This window comes from Rattus norvegicus, chromosome 12 (genome assembly GCF_036323735.1).
Source record: "Rattus norvegicus strain BN/NHsdMcwi chromosome 12, GRCr8, whole genome shotgun sequence".
Classification (NCBI taxonomy): domain Eukaryota; kingdom Metazoa; phylum Chordata; class Mammalia; order Rodentia; family Muridae; genus Rattus; species Rattus norvegicus.
Genome location: NC_086030.1, coordinates 33,154,195 through 33,168,385, shown reverse-complemented (window position 1 = coordinate 33,168,385; position 14,191 = coordinate 33,154,195). Strand labels below are relative to the sequence as shown.

The following is a 14,191-nucleotide window of genomic DNA, read 5'->3' as shown; positions in this document are numbered from 1 at the left end:
TTGGAAGTCTGCAGGTGCCGATCTTGGGAAGCCCTGGAGGGACATGGTTTAGTAAATCCTAAACCATGCTGAAGGAATGGGTCTGTCTCGAGACCCCAAAGGCCCACACTGGCCACAAACATTTGAAACCTGAATTCTGTGTTAGTCAGACATCATTTTTTAGGACCTCTGAACCACACAGGTCAGCGGTGGTGTTTCCCTCTGACCCTGGTGCATCCCCTGTGGCAGTGGCCCCATGGCAGTGACAATGTGTTAGAGCCACGGGAAGCTGCATCTGAAGAAACGATATGCGTCAAGAGGTGAGGTTGGCCCTTCCGTAGGACTGAGGCCCATCTGTAACCTGTTGCTATGGAGAAGTAAATGCTAGCTCAAAGTATGAGGTCATATGTGCACTCTGGTTGGTCTGGAAGCTGGACAGAGCAGATATCTAAGAGTGCATGGTCTATGGGGTCCTTAGCTCCTTGTCGGGGAAATCTTCCTACTCCTCTGATTGGAACCAGCCAGAAAAGATTTGAAAGCCAAAAGTCAGGCCGTAAACACATAGAGGGTGAGTTTGGAAAATCATGGCACAGGCAGGGTGTTGCCTGGCTTGGCTTTTCCCTTCAGCCCTCAGGATGGTCCACCCCACTGTCCTGCCCTTGCTGAGGGTCGGAATTAAGAATCATGGTGCCATCTGCCTTCTGCTCGGGGACAGTGTCTCTTAATTCCTTTATCAGTAAAATCACACATTAAGACACAAAGCAAACACGTATCCAAACAAGGGGTGTCAAGGGACCTTCTCAGATATATCCCGTCCCCTTTCATGTTCAGAAGCCTACACTCCGCTATAAACAGCAGGTGCTGAGTAATTGGCTGGTTAATCCCATCTGGAAGCTCATTCCAGAGGTGGAGGGAGCCCGAGGAATCATGGGAGCTATTCTGCAGTCCCGGAAGCCCTGGACAGCACAGCAGGTGTCTGGGGAAACAATCAGGCTTGTGTGGGATGGTACTGGGGTTTCTCTGCTAGTACCTTCCTAGAGACCCTGCCAGGCCCTTCCGGATGCCCAGCACCCTGCTGACCTTCAGAAATGGTTTTTCTCTCCAGCCCAGGAAACTGGGAGTTGAATGAGCTGCTGGCCTCCCACGGTCCTCGGCAAGTGGAACGTGGGCTGTGCGAGGTGACTCACCTATTCATTGGCATAGCGGAATTCCCATATGTTAAAATCTCTCTGGAAACTTCAAGGATGCCTTTCTTTATTCCTGTATTTCTTCTTCTTTTTTTTTCCCCAACTCCATTTTCCCAGCCAAAGAGCTGTGTCTGGGTTAGAGCCGGAGGACCAGCTGGGTAGGGAATTCCTAGTTGGGTCTGTGACCTTGGCCCCGGACCCAAGACAATCTAGTCTGTCCATCCCTTATGGACCACACACACTTGGCCTTTCTGCACACTGGCCAGCTGCATTTTTTCTTTGAAGGATGTTTTAACTCTGGTCTCAGGGGGGCGGAAGGGACAGAAGTAAGCCACCCAGGAGCAGACGACCTTCTGGTCTCTCTTCATGTTTCTTGTGGCATGGAGGGCTGGGGCTGATGTCCTTTGGTCACTGCTTGCTTTAAATACTTCTAAGGGACGTGGGTAAGACAGAGACGGATCTCTTAGACATTTCTGTGCAATTTGACACCAGAGGAGACATCCAACACAGGGCTTCTGTCCCAGTAGAGACGCATGCACCTGGCCTAGCTGTCACCTGGGTTGTCGTCCCTCCTAACTTCCGGCTCAGTATCATCTCACCCTGCACGGGCTCCTGAGCATGCTCTGCCTCCCGCTATGTCTCCATCACTGAGGAAACAGCAGCTGTTTAATGCCAAGTGTGGCTTCAGGCATGGAGGACTTTGTGTTAGACCTTCCCCTGAGTGCCTGGTAGCTGTGTGGTACCTGGGCAGAGGGATGATCTGAAACCCTCTCTCTTCTGTTCTGAGGCAAGTGGCTGGAAGTCCAAGTTCCCATGCCTCTCCACAGAGTTCCTCCTTCTTTATATGCGGAAACTCAAAGGCAGCATGGGATTGCCTCATTCATCCGTGCAAGCTGTTTATAAGCTGATAAGAGACCTGGAAGTCTGCAGGTGTCTGTCTTGGGAGGCCCTGGGGAGGTGTGGCTCAGAATGAGTTCTTGCCAGTCACTTGGCTTCTCCAGCTTTGTCCCAGGTACCCTGGATGTTCAGGATTCGAGAGGTCTTTGAGGAATGGTGCTGGAGGGATGGTTCCACGGTTTAGAGTGTGTGCCGTCCCTGCAGCAGACCCAAGTTCGGGTCCCAGCACCCACTTCAGGTGGCTCACAGCTCCTTTAATTAGCTCCAGGGGGATCTAGTGCCCACTTCTGACCTCTACAGGCATTGCACTCTCATGCATGTATACATAGGCGTGTGTGTGTGTGTGATTTTGCCACAGGGGTCCTGGGATTACAGATGTGCATCACTCCATCTGGTTTTTTATTTGAGTTTAGGAGTGCTTTTACTGGTTGAGCCCCGGCGTGCCCTTGGCCTGGGCCATGCACTTGGGCTGGGGGCAGGGCGGGGCGGGGCAACTGGTCCCACTCCAGGACCTGCCCTTGGCCTTTCCTGCTGTGACACGGAAGTAATTTCATTTCCTTTCATTTCAGACTCAAAAGCAGTATGTCGATGCCACCAATGAGAGCAACCGCCTCTTCCTGTATTGTGCCTTCCTTAACTTCAGGTACGTCCGTGTGGGGGCTACCAGGTGGACAAAAGCAGGAAGTGGGGGAAGACAGCAAGGTGTCTACCCCAGGCCAGGTTCACATCCCACAAGGCAGGGTGTTAGTCACCTGCTTATGAAGCCAATGTGTTTGCATGACCATGCACGAGGCAAGACCTGATTGGGTATGACTAGAGGTTGTGTGGATTTAAAAGTCATTTAACGTCCTTAGACTCGGTTCATCAGGGGTACCAGGAGGCCGCAAGGAATACTTTCCCCTCTGCCTTCTATCGTGAGGGGCTTAAGGGAGGGCTAGGACTTGGGACTTTGGGAATGGCATTCAGCGGTTTGCAAATCAAAATCTGTTGGGGCCAGCAAGATGGCTCAGTGGGTAAGGCTGTCTGCTGCCCAGTCTCATAACACAACTTTGATGCTCACACAATGGAAGGAAAGAAGAAACTCTTCTGGCTACCATATGCAAAATCCAGCATGCACGCATCTATTGTTCCCAAATACATAAACGTAATAAAAAACATCTCTCTATTTGATGTTTAGCATTGGAGTCAATGTCCAGAAACAGTTTCCAGAAATGCAAATAGCCCAATAGCCAGAGACTCAAATATCCCCCGATTAGGGTGACAGTCCCTAAATTGACATTTGCCGAAAGAAGAAATCAAAATGGCTGACAGATGCAGAAAATGAAGCAAAACAAACCAATATCCCAGTCCTCGGGGAAATAGATGCGAATGAGAGAGTAGTGAACCAGATCCCCAAGGCAGGAGGAATGAATGGTTGTTATAACCAAGATGAGATCCATGGGTGGGCAATCTCAGGGCTGATGGGCACAGTGCGAGAAGCTGAGATCAGAGTGGGTGATGAGCTCAAACTGAGCAAGAATGAATTACAGTGACTGCCGAGAGCTGAGGAGAAGGTGGCAGGGAGGGAGGCAGAGCAGAAAGAGCTCAGTGAAAATCAGTTAAGCCAGGTTAGTGACAACGACAGAGAGACCAGAGCCAAGTCTGTTCCAGAAGCCCTAGTGGAGCCATTCAGCAGGTGAACGTCACCGAAGGGGACCTATGCCCACACGAGTTCAGTGTAAACATCCCTCACTCACTTCAGCCAGGAACACTGTCACCTGTAGCTTGGGGGAACACCTCATTGACCCCGCTAAGGCAACATGGAGGACCCATGCCAAGAGAGAGAGCTTCTGGGGCCGAGGCTCATTTTGTATGACCTTCAAGGAACAAGGGTCAAGCGACAAGCAGAGCTGACTAGCAATTACAAATCAGAGGAAGAATCTGTTGGTATTTAGAGAGATGTCAGTAGCGTTCAGGGGAATCCTGGGAAAACCAGTGTTGAGGGGGTTGTGTTCACAGCCCTGGAATGCAGGCTGTTCCCAGCAGCTGGCTGGGGCACAGGCATTGAACACATTAGTGAAATTTCCCACAGATTCCAATAACACGTGAAGGAGATTGTAGCGACCATTGAGACGCTGGGTGCCCAGCGGTCAGGACTCTTGTCTAGAGGATAATTACAAGTCGGCTAACTCTGGCCTCTTCTCAGCTCTGTGAAAGATCAAGCCTGTGAGGGAATTCTTGTGTTGCTGACCTTTTTTGACCACCACGATTCAGTCAGCCACAGGAAGAGAGAAGATTTATGAGTTTCTTTTTGGCTCAGGAGAGATGGCTCTGTCAGTTAAATATTTGTCTTTCCGAAGCAGGAGGATCTGAGTTTGATTCCCTGGAACTCACGTGAAAAGCTAGCCATGGGGGAAATGTACTGCTTGTACTAGTTCTGGGGGTCAGAGGCAGGAGGATGCCTGGGACTGGCTGGCAGCCAGGCTAGCCTAATTGGTGAGCTCTAGGCTAGTGAGAGACACTGCCAAAAAATAAAAGGTGGCTAGTATGTGCGGAATGGCACCCAAGGCTGACCCTCTGGCCTCTGCACATACATGTGTGCTCACATACACACATACACACACATGCACATGCACACACTCTCACACATACACATGCACATTCATACTCAACTCTCTCACACATATGAACACACGTGCGTATAGACTCACACACATACATACACATTCACACTCACTCATACACAAACTCACACACATGCACACACATACTCACATGCATGCACACACTCTTACATATGCATACTCACACTCACACACATACATATAGACTCACACACATGTACACATTCACATACACTCATACACACACAATCACACTCTTACACACACAAACACACACATGCACATACATATGCTTTCACACACAGTCACACAGTCACACACACACACACACATATGCATGTATGCATGCACACAGGAACTCCTTTTCACTCCTTGTTACCAAATGAGCTATTTGACTCTTAAAAAAAAAAAAAAAAAGATAAGGGGTTTTGGATTTAGCTCAGTGGTAGAGCGCTTGCCTAGCAAGTGCAAGGCCCTGGGTTCGGTCCCCAGCTCCGAAAAAAAAAAAGATAAAAGACAGCATTCTGGTTAATTCCTGTTGTTGTATGCGATAAAATGCTGACCAAGAGAAACATGGTGGGGGGGGGAGGATTCATTTGGCTTACATGTTAGAGTTCATCATGAAAAGAAGCCAAGGATAGGGACTGAGACAGGGACCATGAGGAACATTGCTTGCACCCCATGGCTCGCTCAGCTACCTTTCATATACCACCCCGGCCCACCTGAGTAGGGAATGGTGCTACCCACAGTGGGAAGGACCTGCCTACACCAATTAGCCATTAAGGAAATGCCTCACAAATGTGGCCACAGGCCAATCTGATGGAGGCAGTTCTCCCCTCTTCCCAGATGCCTCTGGGTTGTATCAAGTTGACAGGTACAAGTAACTACCACAGACCGCAATGCTGGCCAGACTGTGGAGAAAGAGGGGGTGTGAGTTAGCACAGCCATTGTGGAAACCAGTACAGGGGGCCCTCCAGAAGAGGAACCAGATTCATTGCTATTACACATCCAAAGGAAGTGAAGTCAGCATGTCAGAGAGAGAGAATATATTCCCAGCATAGCATACAATAGTCAAGATATGGTAACAGCCTCCATTGGTAGCCATGCCTTGTAGAATTCTCTTTGGCCCCAGCTCCCAGAGACAGCCCTGCCACCAGCATTCAACCAGACCACTTTTCAAATGATTACTTATTAGAGATGCAGGAAAACTCAGTTTGATAGCATATTTTTCTTAGCGTTGATAAGTGAACTCAGCTATGCAATCACATGGCCGAGATCTGTCAACTTCTGAGGCAACCCCACAGTTTGCATCTGGAGGTCAGAGGACAACTGTGGGGAGTCAGTTAGTCTTCTCCTTCCACCATGTGGGTCCCAGAGTTAGAGCTCAGGTCGTCCAGCTTGACAGCGAGCGCCTCTGCCTGCTGAGACATCTCGCTGCCCCCCCCCCCCAGTTCATTTCGAAGGGAGCTGCTTAATTTTCCAAACAGTTGGGAATTTTCTAAAGACCTTCCTGCTGTTGATTTACAATTAAATATTTTATGATCTGAAAAGGTACTTCCTACAGCTCCAGTTTTTAAAAATGTGCTCAAGGTTGTTTATACAACCTAGAATGTAGTGCTCTTGGGGAACAATGCATTCGTGGTGGGGAATTCTATAAATGTCAACAAGGCCATCTTAAGTGGCCGTTATGCACAGGTCTTTTGCAACTTGGTGGCTATTCTGTCAGCGTGTGCTGCCAATCATACCGGGCCTTCAATTCCCATTGGGTTTGTGTTAGATATTCAACCAGCTATGAACCTGAAATGTTTGGGTTAGGGAGAATTACACCTGTAATGAGCACGCGCAGACTTCTTTCCGGTCATTATTCCTTCTGCAAAGTGACTGTCCACATGCCATTCACACTGAGTTCCATTTTATACGTCATCTGGAGATGAACGGTAAGAGTTTGTAAGTGGACTCTGCAAATGTCGGACCGCTTTAAATGTGTAAGCTTCTTTGGAGTTTAGTGTTCACGAGGGGGTCCTGGAACCATTTCCAAGAGTGAGGAGGAGAAGCTGAGTCAAAGTCACAGGCCAGAAAGACAGGAAAATAGCAAGATCCAAGCCTGCCTGGACTACGGAGTGAGTTCAAGGCTAGCCCAGGCAGCTCAGTGAGACCTGGCCTCAGAAGAAAAAACGTGAAAGGGGAGATGGGGATGTGGCTTAGTGTGCATGAGGCCCCTGGTTCAGTCTGCAAGCTTAGCGAGAACAGGATTTCAAAAGCGGGGAGGGACAGAAGAGGAGGGGTGTGGATTCTCCATCATGACGGGGGCCTGGGATAACTGCACTTGTCTATGCTCCGGGCGTCTTTACCCTGGAAGGTGAATGCTATTCTTAGTCCACACATTTAGACGCCAATTCCTCTGACCTTTTTAAATTTAGTTTTTAATATGTTTGATTAGATGTGTGTGTCTGTGTGTGTGTGTGTGGTGTGTGTGCACGTGCGTGCATGTGAGTGTGTGCACGTGTGGGTGCATGCCCACGGGAGCAGGTGTACATAGAAGCCAGAGATACTGGATCTCCTGGAGCTGGAGTTGCAGGTGGTGGTGAACCCTCCCAGTGTGGGTGCTGAGAACAGAACTGGGGAGCTCTGGTAGAGCAGGAAGCCTTAATTCGCAAGCCCGGTCTTCAGCCTCTCCTCTACCCTCTTGATTGGCATCTCCTGTTGCTGAATCTCCACCCATCATTTTTCTTTCATCCAATTTTACTAGAACAGGGACTCCTGACTTTTCATTTATATCTTTTAATTTTTTTTCCCTTGTTGTGGTTCAACTCACAGTGTGTTCAACTCACTGGTGTGCACTTGCAACGAATAGCATTTCACTTTACACGTATTCTAAGATACATGAATGCATCCATTGTTTCCTCTGCCCTTTGCTTGTAAGGTCATCACTGTCTCCAGTAGTTCTCTACAGGTTCTGTGTTTCTGGCCCAGACGACCAACTGTTTTGTAGAGCAGTTACAGACAAGACCAGAGTCGTGCCATGCACGCCTACACTTGTCCCAACTACAGCTATTTTTATGTCTTTGTTTTTGTCCTTTAACCTTCCTTGTACTGTAAGTCTAGTGGAAGTAAATTCAGCTAGTCTTCATTGGAGAACAAGTTGTCTCTCTCTGTCTCTGTTTTTCTGTGTATCTGTCTGTCTGTCTCTCTCTGTTTCTTTTTCCTTCTCTCCCTTCTTTTTCATTCCCTTCCTTCCTTTCTTTTTCTCTTTCTTTCTTTCTTTCTTTCTTTCTTTCTTTCTTTCTTTCTTTCTTTCTTTCTTTCTCTTCCTCCCTCCCTTTCTTTTCTTTTCCTTTCTTTCTTTCTTCCCCCCCCTCCCTCTCCCTCTCTCCCTCTCTCTCCCCCTCTCTCTCTTTCTCTCTCTCTCTCTCTCTCTCTCTCTCTCTCTCTCTCTCTCTCTCTCTCAAGGGTTCCTCTGTGTAGCCCTGGCTGCCCTTGGACTCTCTCTGTAAACCAGGCTGCCCTCAAACACACAGACACCCAACCTGCTTCTGCCTCCGTCTCTTTCGTTTTTGAAACACATTTTCACTGGGGCCTAGGATCCTGGACCACTTTTTTTTTTCTTTCTTTTTTTTCGGGGCTGGGGACCGAACCCAGGACCTTGCGCTTCCTAGGTAAGCGCTCTACCACTGAGCCAAATCCCCAACCCCTGGACCACTTTTTCTAACTTTGCTTTTGTTATTTAACTGTCTTAAAATATTTATTTCTGTGCGTTTGGGCGGGCACCGCAGAGCATGCGCAGATCCATCAGGGGATACCTGCAGCTCAATCATCTCTACCTTCCACCCTATGTGTCTCCCAAGAGCTATCAAACTCAGGTCCTCAGGCCGAACGGCAAACACCTTTACTGGTTGAGCAGCCGTCGTCACATTTTGGAAAAGATTAATATGCTAAGGAACCATATAGTTATTCTCTTGGTATATACTTAATATTAATGTATACATGGATTCGTCCATTTACTTCTGTGGGACCGAGGGCAGGACCCAGAGCTGTTCATGCTAGGCACAAGCTCTACCACTGAACTATATTCCCCACCCTCTCCCCTAATAGATTCGCATTTCTCCTTTATGTTTGAGACAGGTCTCACTTTACAGGGTCGCTTAAAATTCACTCTGTAACCCAGGCTGGCTTTGAACTCACGACAGGTCTCTTGTGTCAACCTCCTAAGTGTTCAAGTTAGAGGCGTGCACCTCCGCGTCACGCATGGTTTCAAAATATTATTCTTTTTCTTTTTCAAGGTGAGACACTTTAAAAACAAGCACACGCCTCTTTTGTTTTTTTTTCACAACTTACCCTGAGTTTATGCATGTGTTTTGATATATGTTGTGTATCGCCATGCGCTTACATTCATAGGAAATATGCAGAAGTGTTTCGTCTGATATTTCCATCGTCATTCCGCACCGCTTCCTTTGTGTCCCACCTCTGTTGATTCCCGTTTCCCCCTTCTGTATTTATACACATCACACTGTATTTATGTACCCGAGTGACCATATTTCTGCCTTGACGTGGACGTCCCAGGTCACAGGCTGTGCATATTTTTGATGCTATCTGAAACTGTTCAGCTGTCTGCTGGGCAGATTTATTTGTGTGGAGCTGGGAAGCTGCCTCTTTGTCCCCCGATGCCTCCCTTGGGAACAGATTTCCATCCCATACAGAGGTGACACCACCCAGATTGCAGCTTCCCTGGATGATTAGGGCAGAGTCTCACCTTCAGGGTCCCGTTCCTGGGACGTGACTTTCAAGGCTTGTCCACATGCCCCTACTCTAGAGCTGAGGGCCATGTCCACCCTCCTGCCTGTGTCCACCCCTGCTAATTCTCAGGGTCACCTAGAATGGGAATGCAGCACATCCTTGCTTTAGGTGGACATACAAAGCAGCTGGGTTAAAAACGATTGCCTGAGTGTGCGGTCCCTTCCCAGGTCCTGGGAAAGTTAGAACCAAATGTTGGGTGGGGGAGGGGCCCAGACTTCTTTGCATTCCGTAGTTATTGATGGAGTCGGGCTCCTCTACGCGTGATTCCATTGGCTCAGGCTTTGCTTTCTGTTGGGTACGTCTGACCTCTCCAGGAGGTGGCTCATTCACAATGAAAACCACCCAGAAAGCCACCGGAGGCTGCATCTCAGTCACTGAGGTAGAGCACCTGCTCCATGGCCCCTTTCCCACACTCTCAGCCCCCTCCCCCACTTCAGGCTTACTATGGAAATCCTATAGCTGGGTGTCTCGTGCACGGATATTGTCAGGCATGCAAAGTGGGGGTCTGGGTTACCTCCCTCCAGGCAAGTACCCCTCTCCCCCTGACACACAGGGTAGAAGTAGGAGTTACAGCAGAATACAAAGCAGAGACAGCCAGAGCCCCGCAGCTCCTTCTGTTCTATAGACAGGGGTTGAGGGGGAGGTTAGGGGGTTTGGCGGGTACTGGGGGGGTGTGGGGGGTGGGGCCTGCCTCAGGCTAAGGCGCGCGAGTTTGTCTTTGCTGACAAAGATCCCTTTCTGGCATCTGAGAGGACAGAGAAGTGCACACAAGAAAATGACAGTGGCCAACGCACTCACTTCAGAGATTAACTGGCTGGCATCGGAGCATATTGGCCTGGGTGTCACTGTAAGAAATCATGGCTGTAATAGCAATTAGAGATGAGGACATTACAGAAAAGCAAACACTCCATTTGACCCCAGCCTCCTCCCCTGACCTCCTCCCACCCGGAGGGGTTTTGGAGGCCATTGTGAGGAGGGTGTCGGTTTCCTTAGTAATTTGCATTCATTTCCGTGTGTGTTCATGGGAAACCAGGTAGATACTGCCTCCTGCATACCATTAGGATGCTGTGTGTGGTGTCGCTTTTTGTGCGGCGTTTTCTGTGCAATGACACCTGGGCCGAGGATTCTTTTTCAACTAAATTGGGGGTGGGTGCTGGAGCGTTGACTCAGACGTAAAGAGCAAGATAACTGATTTCGCAGAGGATCTGTGTTCAATTCCTAGCACCCATGCAGCAGCTTACAACCGCCTGTAGGTACAGCTCCAGGAGATCTGATGTTCTTTTCTCGCCTCTCCAGGCACAGACAGATATCCTCATCCCCCAACACACACATAAAATAAAATCTGTAAAATAAAAATTTAAGCAACATTAACATGTGCACGTGTGTGTGCGTGTGTGTGTGTGTGTGTGTGTGTGTGTGTGTGCACGCGCATTCTTTTTGACTGGACTGACAACCAGCAATCTCCAGGAACCCCCAGCACCCCCCAGCAACCCCCAGCAAACCCCAGCATTTCCCAGCAATCCCCAGTAATTCCTAGCATTCCCAGCAATCCCCTTGCCTCTACTTGCCCACAGCACTGGGGTTGCAGGATCACATAGGACCACACCCAGCTTCCTACATGGGTTCTGGGAATCTAATGCAGAGCCTCGTAGGTGTACAGCAAACAACGTTAACCACCGAGCCACCTTTCCAGCCCCCAAAGGTTTTTAAAGTACTATGCGGGAGTTTTATATTTATAGGTACCACATTCTATCATATTCATACACACTGCCTTTTAGTTCTGTTTATCTTACTTATTTATACACCTTATATTTTACATATCTGTCCCCCAGATGTGCACTGAAGAGCTATAATGTATTTTCTCGGGATACTCTGGATTCTCTGAGTATCTGGACTCCTAAGCTGGATGCTGGGCCACAAACTGGACCCTTCCCAGACTGGGAGGGGTCCAGGAGCTTTCCCAAGGGGACCAAGCTAAGGCAGTGACCCTGCCTCTCTCTGTCCCAGGGAGCTTTCCGTGGCCTCAGCAGCACACCATCCACTGTCTAGTTTTACTACTAGGATGATTTGCACCCTCCTGTCAGAGTTAGCCAGTGAGTTGTTGCGTTTACGGGACTGAGGGATGTCATTGCTCCCACTGAACATACCTGTCCATTGTACCCTCAGCTCCGGAGAAGGCGTCTGGTCCAGCCAGGGCTGTGCACTCACGGAAGGAAACCTCACCTACTCAGTGTGCCACTGCACACACCTCACCAACTTCGCCATCCTCATGCAAGTGGTCCCACTGAAGGTGAGTGCCACATAGACCCCACGAGGTCCTCAGATCACAGCAGCCGTCACCACCCTGGGCACAGATCTAGACTAGCTACAAAGTTATCTTATATCTGGAAGAGGGCTGGACACATTGTTCTCCCAGATCTGGGAGATGGCTGGACACATTGTTAACATCTTTGAAGGGCATGATGGCGGGAGTCTGACATGAGTTGGCTCACATAGAAACCTACTTTGATTAAGGGAGCATACAGGGTCATGGGACCCAGACCAGAAGCCTAGAAGCTGTGAGCTGTCCTAGGAAGATGCTCTGGGGTTGTAGGAAATGAACCAGTGGCTTTTGACAAGCACACCAAGAGCCAGCCGAGAAAGTAACTTGGCTAGTGAGTTGTCTTTGGAGGTAACTTCTTAGTCGAGGGGTGGGAGGGTTGGAGTTTGGGGGGGGTTGGGGAGTCGGAGGGTGGGGGGATTGAGCAGGTGAGCATCCGTACTGGCTGGGAACCCCAGTGTCACAAAGACCACCCAGAGGGAAGGCACAGGTGCATCCCCAGTCTCACTGTGGGAGACAAGAGTGCTCACGCCATTGGTGACATTTCGAATGACTCCAGAGTAGAGCGTCTACCTCTGGATCCTCTATATGCTGGACCCCTGGACTGAGAGATTTTCGAATTTTCTTTGGTCTACCTGGGAGGGTCTGTTGAGCACTACAAAGGGGTGCGTGCTCTCCAGAGAGCAGCTGCTCAGGCCTGGCATTCGTCTCGAGAGGTCCAATCTACACAGTCAAAAAGGGGAAAAAAAATCAGAAGAAGAAGGAAATCCAGACTCATTTATATCATAAATCTGTCACCAGTGAGTATTGGTGACACCAAATTTAGACAGTCTGTGGGTGTCTTCGTGGGAGAAAAATCACATCTATTCATTGCTAGGAAAGGTTGATTTGAAAATGGTTTAAAATTATCCCCGTTTAAAAGGAACAGACTCATGAACATTAACAGAATTAAGGCAGCTCTCACAAGTGAGACCAAGCCTGGGGCACACTTACAGAATTCATAAGGAGTTACAAATGACCACATCTCCTGGACACCAAGCCAGCTTCTTCCTGGGTTCTGAGTCCTCTCTTGTGGTCTTTGAGTTTGTGGTTCAAGTCTTACCCCATCGTGTTCCCATCTCTTTTACTCTCTGAGAACTCTCCTGGCCTCCTCCACTCCTGATTTCTTCCTTGGGCCTCATAGCTAGAAGCTTCTGTCTTCCTGGTTGAGTGAGTGGGGTCTTTCTGGGCAATCTCAACAGACAGTGAGGCACACCTGACTTAGATTACTAGACCAATACTAGGAGGGGTGCTCTAGGATGATGTCCCAGGGAACCCTAGGATGATGTCCCAGGGAACCCCAGGATGCTAAGAGGAATGCTCTAGGATGATGCCCCCAGGAGACCCCAGGATGATGCTCCAAAGGACTCCAGGATGATGTCCAAGGAGATGTGAGGATGATGCTCTAGGAGACCCCAGGATGATGTCCCAGGAAACCCTAGGAATGTGGTCTGAGGTTGGCCTTGCCTACTCAGCAGGTCCCATTCAAATCCATGAATTTTAAATGTGCAAACTTGGTGATCTAATCAGAATTTCATGCTCAGATACCTTATCTGAAAGTCTCAATTTCTGGATTTGATTTAAAAAAAAAAAAAGTCAAACAGGGCTAGGGATACGGCTCAGTGATTAAAGCACTTGCCTTGCATGCTTGAGGGCTGGAGTTTGGTTCCCAGAGACACACATAAATGTTGCGTGGGTGCGGCCGGCAGCCCACCTGCAGCTCCAACCTTGGAAGGTGGAGATGGAAATCCCCAGAGCAAGCTGGCTAGCTAGACAAGCCAGATGGGAGAGCTCTGGGTTTGAATGACAGGCCCTGCCTCAATGAATAAGGTAGAGCGGGATGGAGGGAGATTTCTGACATCATTCTCATGCCTCCACACGCATCTGCACACACACGTGCAAAGACACGCACGCAGCGTGCCTGTGCATACACCCGTGCACAAATTAATTACATGTAATTAAAAAGCAGAGGACCCAGCCACACTAAGCTGAATTTGACCGGGAACAATATCGGAGGGGATGGAGGTGACGCAGCCCTCGCAGGAAGAGGGGTCATGGGCTCAGCTCATTCCTGTCTCCACCATCTTCCCTGAACCAAGCTCGGTAGACAGTCACCTTCAGTTCGTGCTTCTCATTCTTGTCTGTGGGAGAAGGATGGCCCGACTGTGCCAAGGGGCTCAGGTGAAGGAGGAATAAGTGGTCTTTGGCTAGAGTGGTCCCACATGCTCCTCAGAATGGGAACCCCGGCTGGCCGCCTGCAGTCTTTCCAGGCACTTCAAGGGCATTGAGTTTGTGGTCACTGACTCAGAGGGATCCAGTCCTGAAGCCAACGCCAGGTTTTTTTTGTTTTTTTGTTTTTTTGTTTTTTTTGT

The 14,191-nt window shown here is 49.1% G+C and overlaps 1 protein-coding gene across 4 annotated transcripts in view; it reads left to right on the top strand.

Moving 5' to 3' along the window:
• Positions 1-14,191, top strand: part of Adgrd1 (adhesion G protein-coupled receptor D1) — a 114,798-nt gene that overhangs the window by 71,393 nt on the left and 29,214 nt on the right. For all 4 annotated transcript variants that reach the window (XM_017598511.3, XM_001070157.9, XM_063271783.1 and 1 more), the window contains 2 exons: positions 2,633-2,706; positions 11,627-11,750. In XM_017598511.3, coding sequence (XP_017454000.1) covers positions 2,633-2,706; positions 11,627-11,750 — 198 coding nt within the window. The remainder of the gene's footprint in view (positions 1-2,632; positions 2,707-11,626; positions 11,751-14,191) is intronic.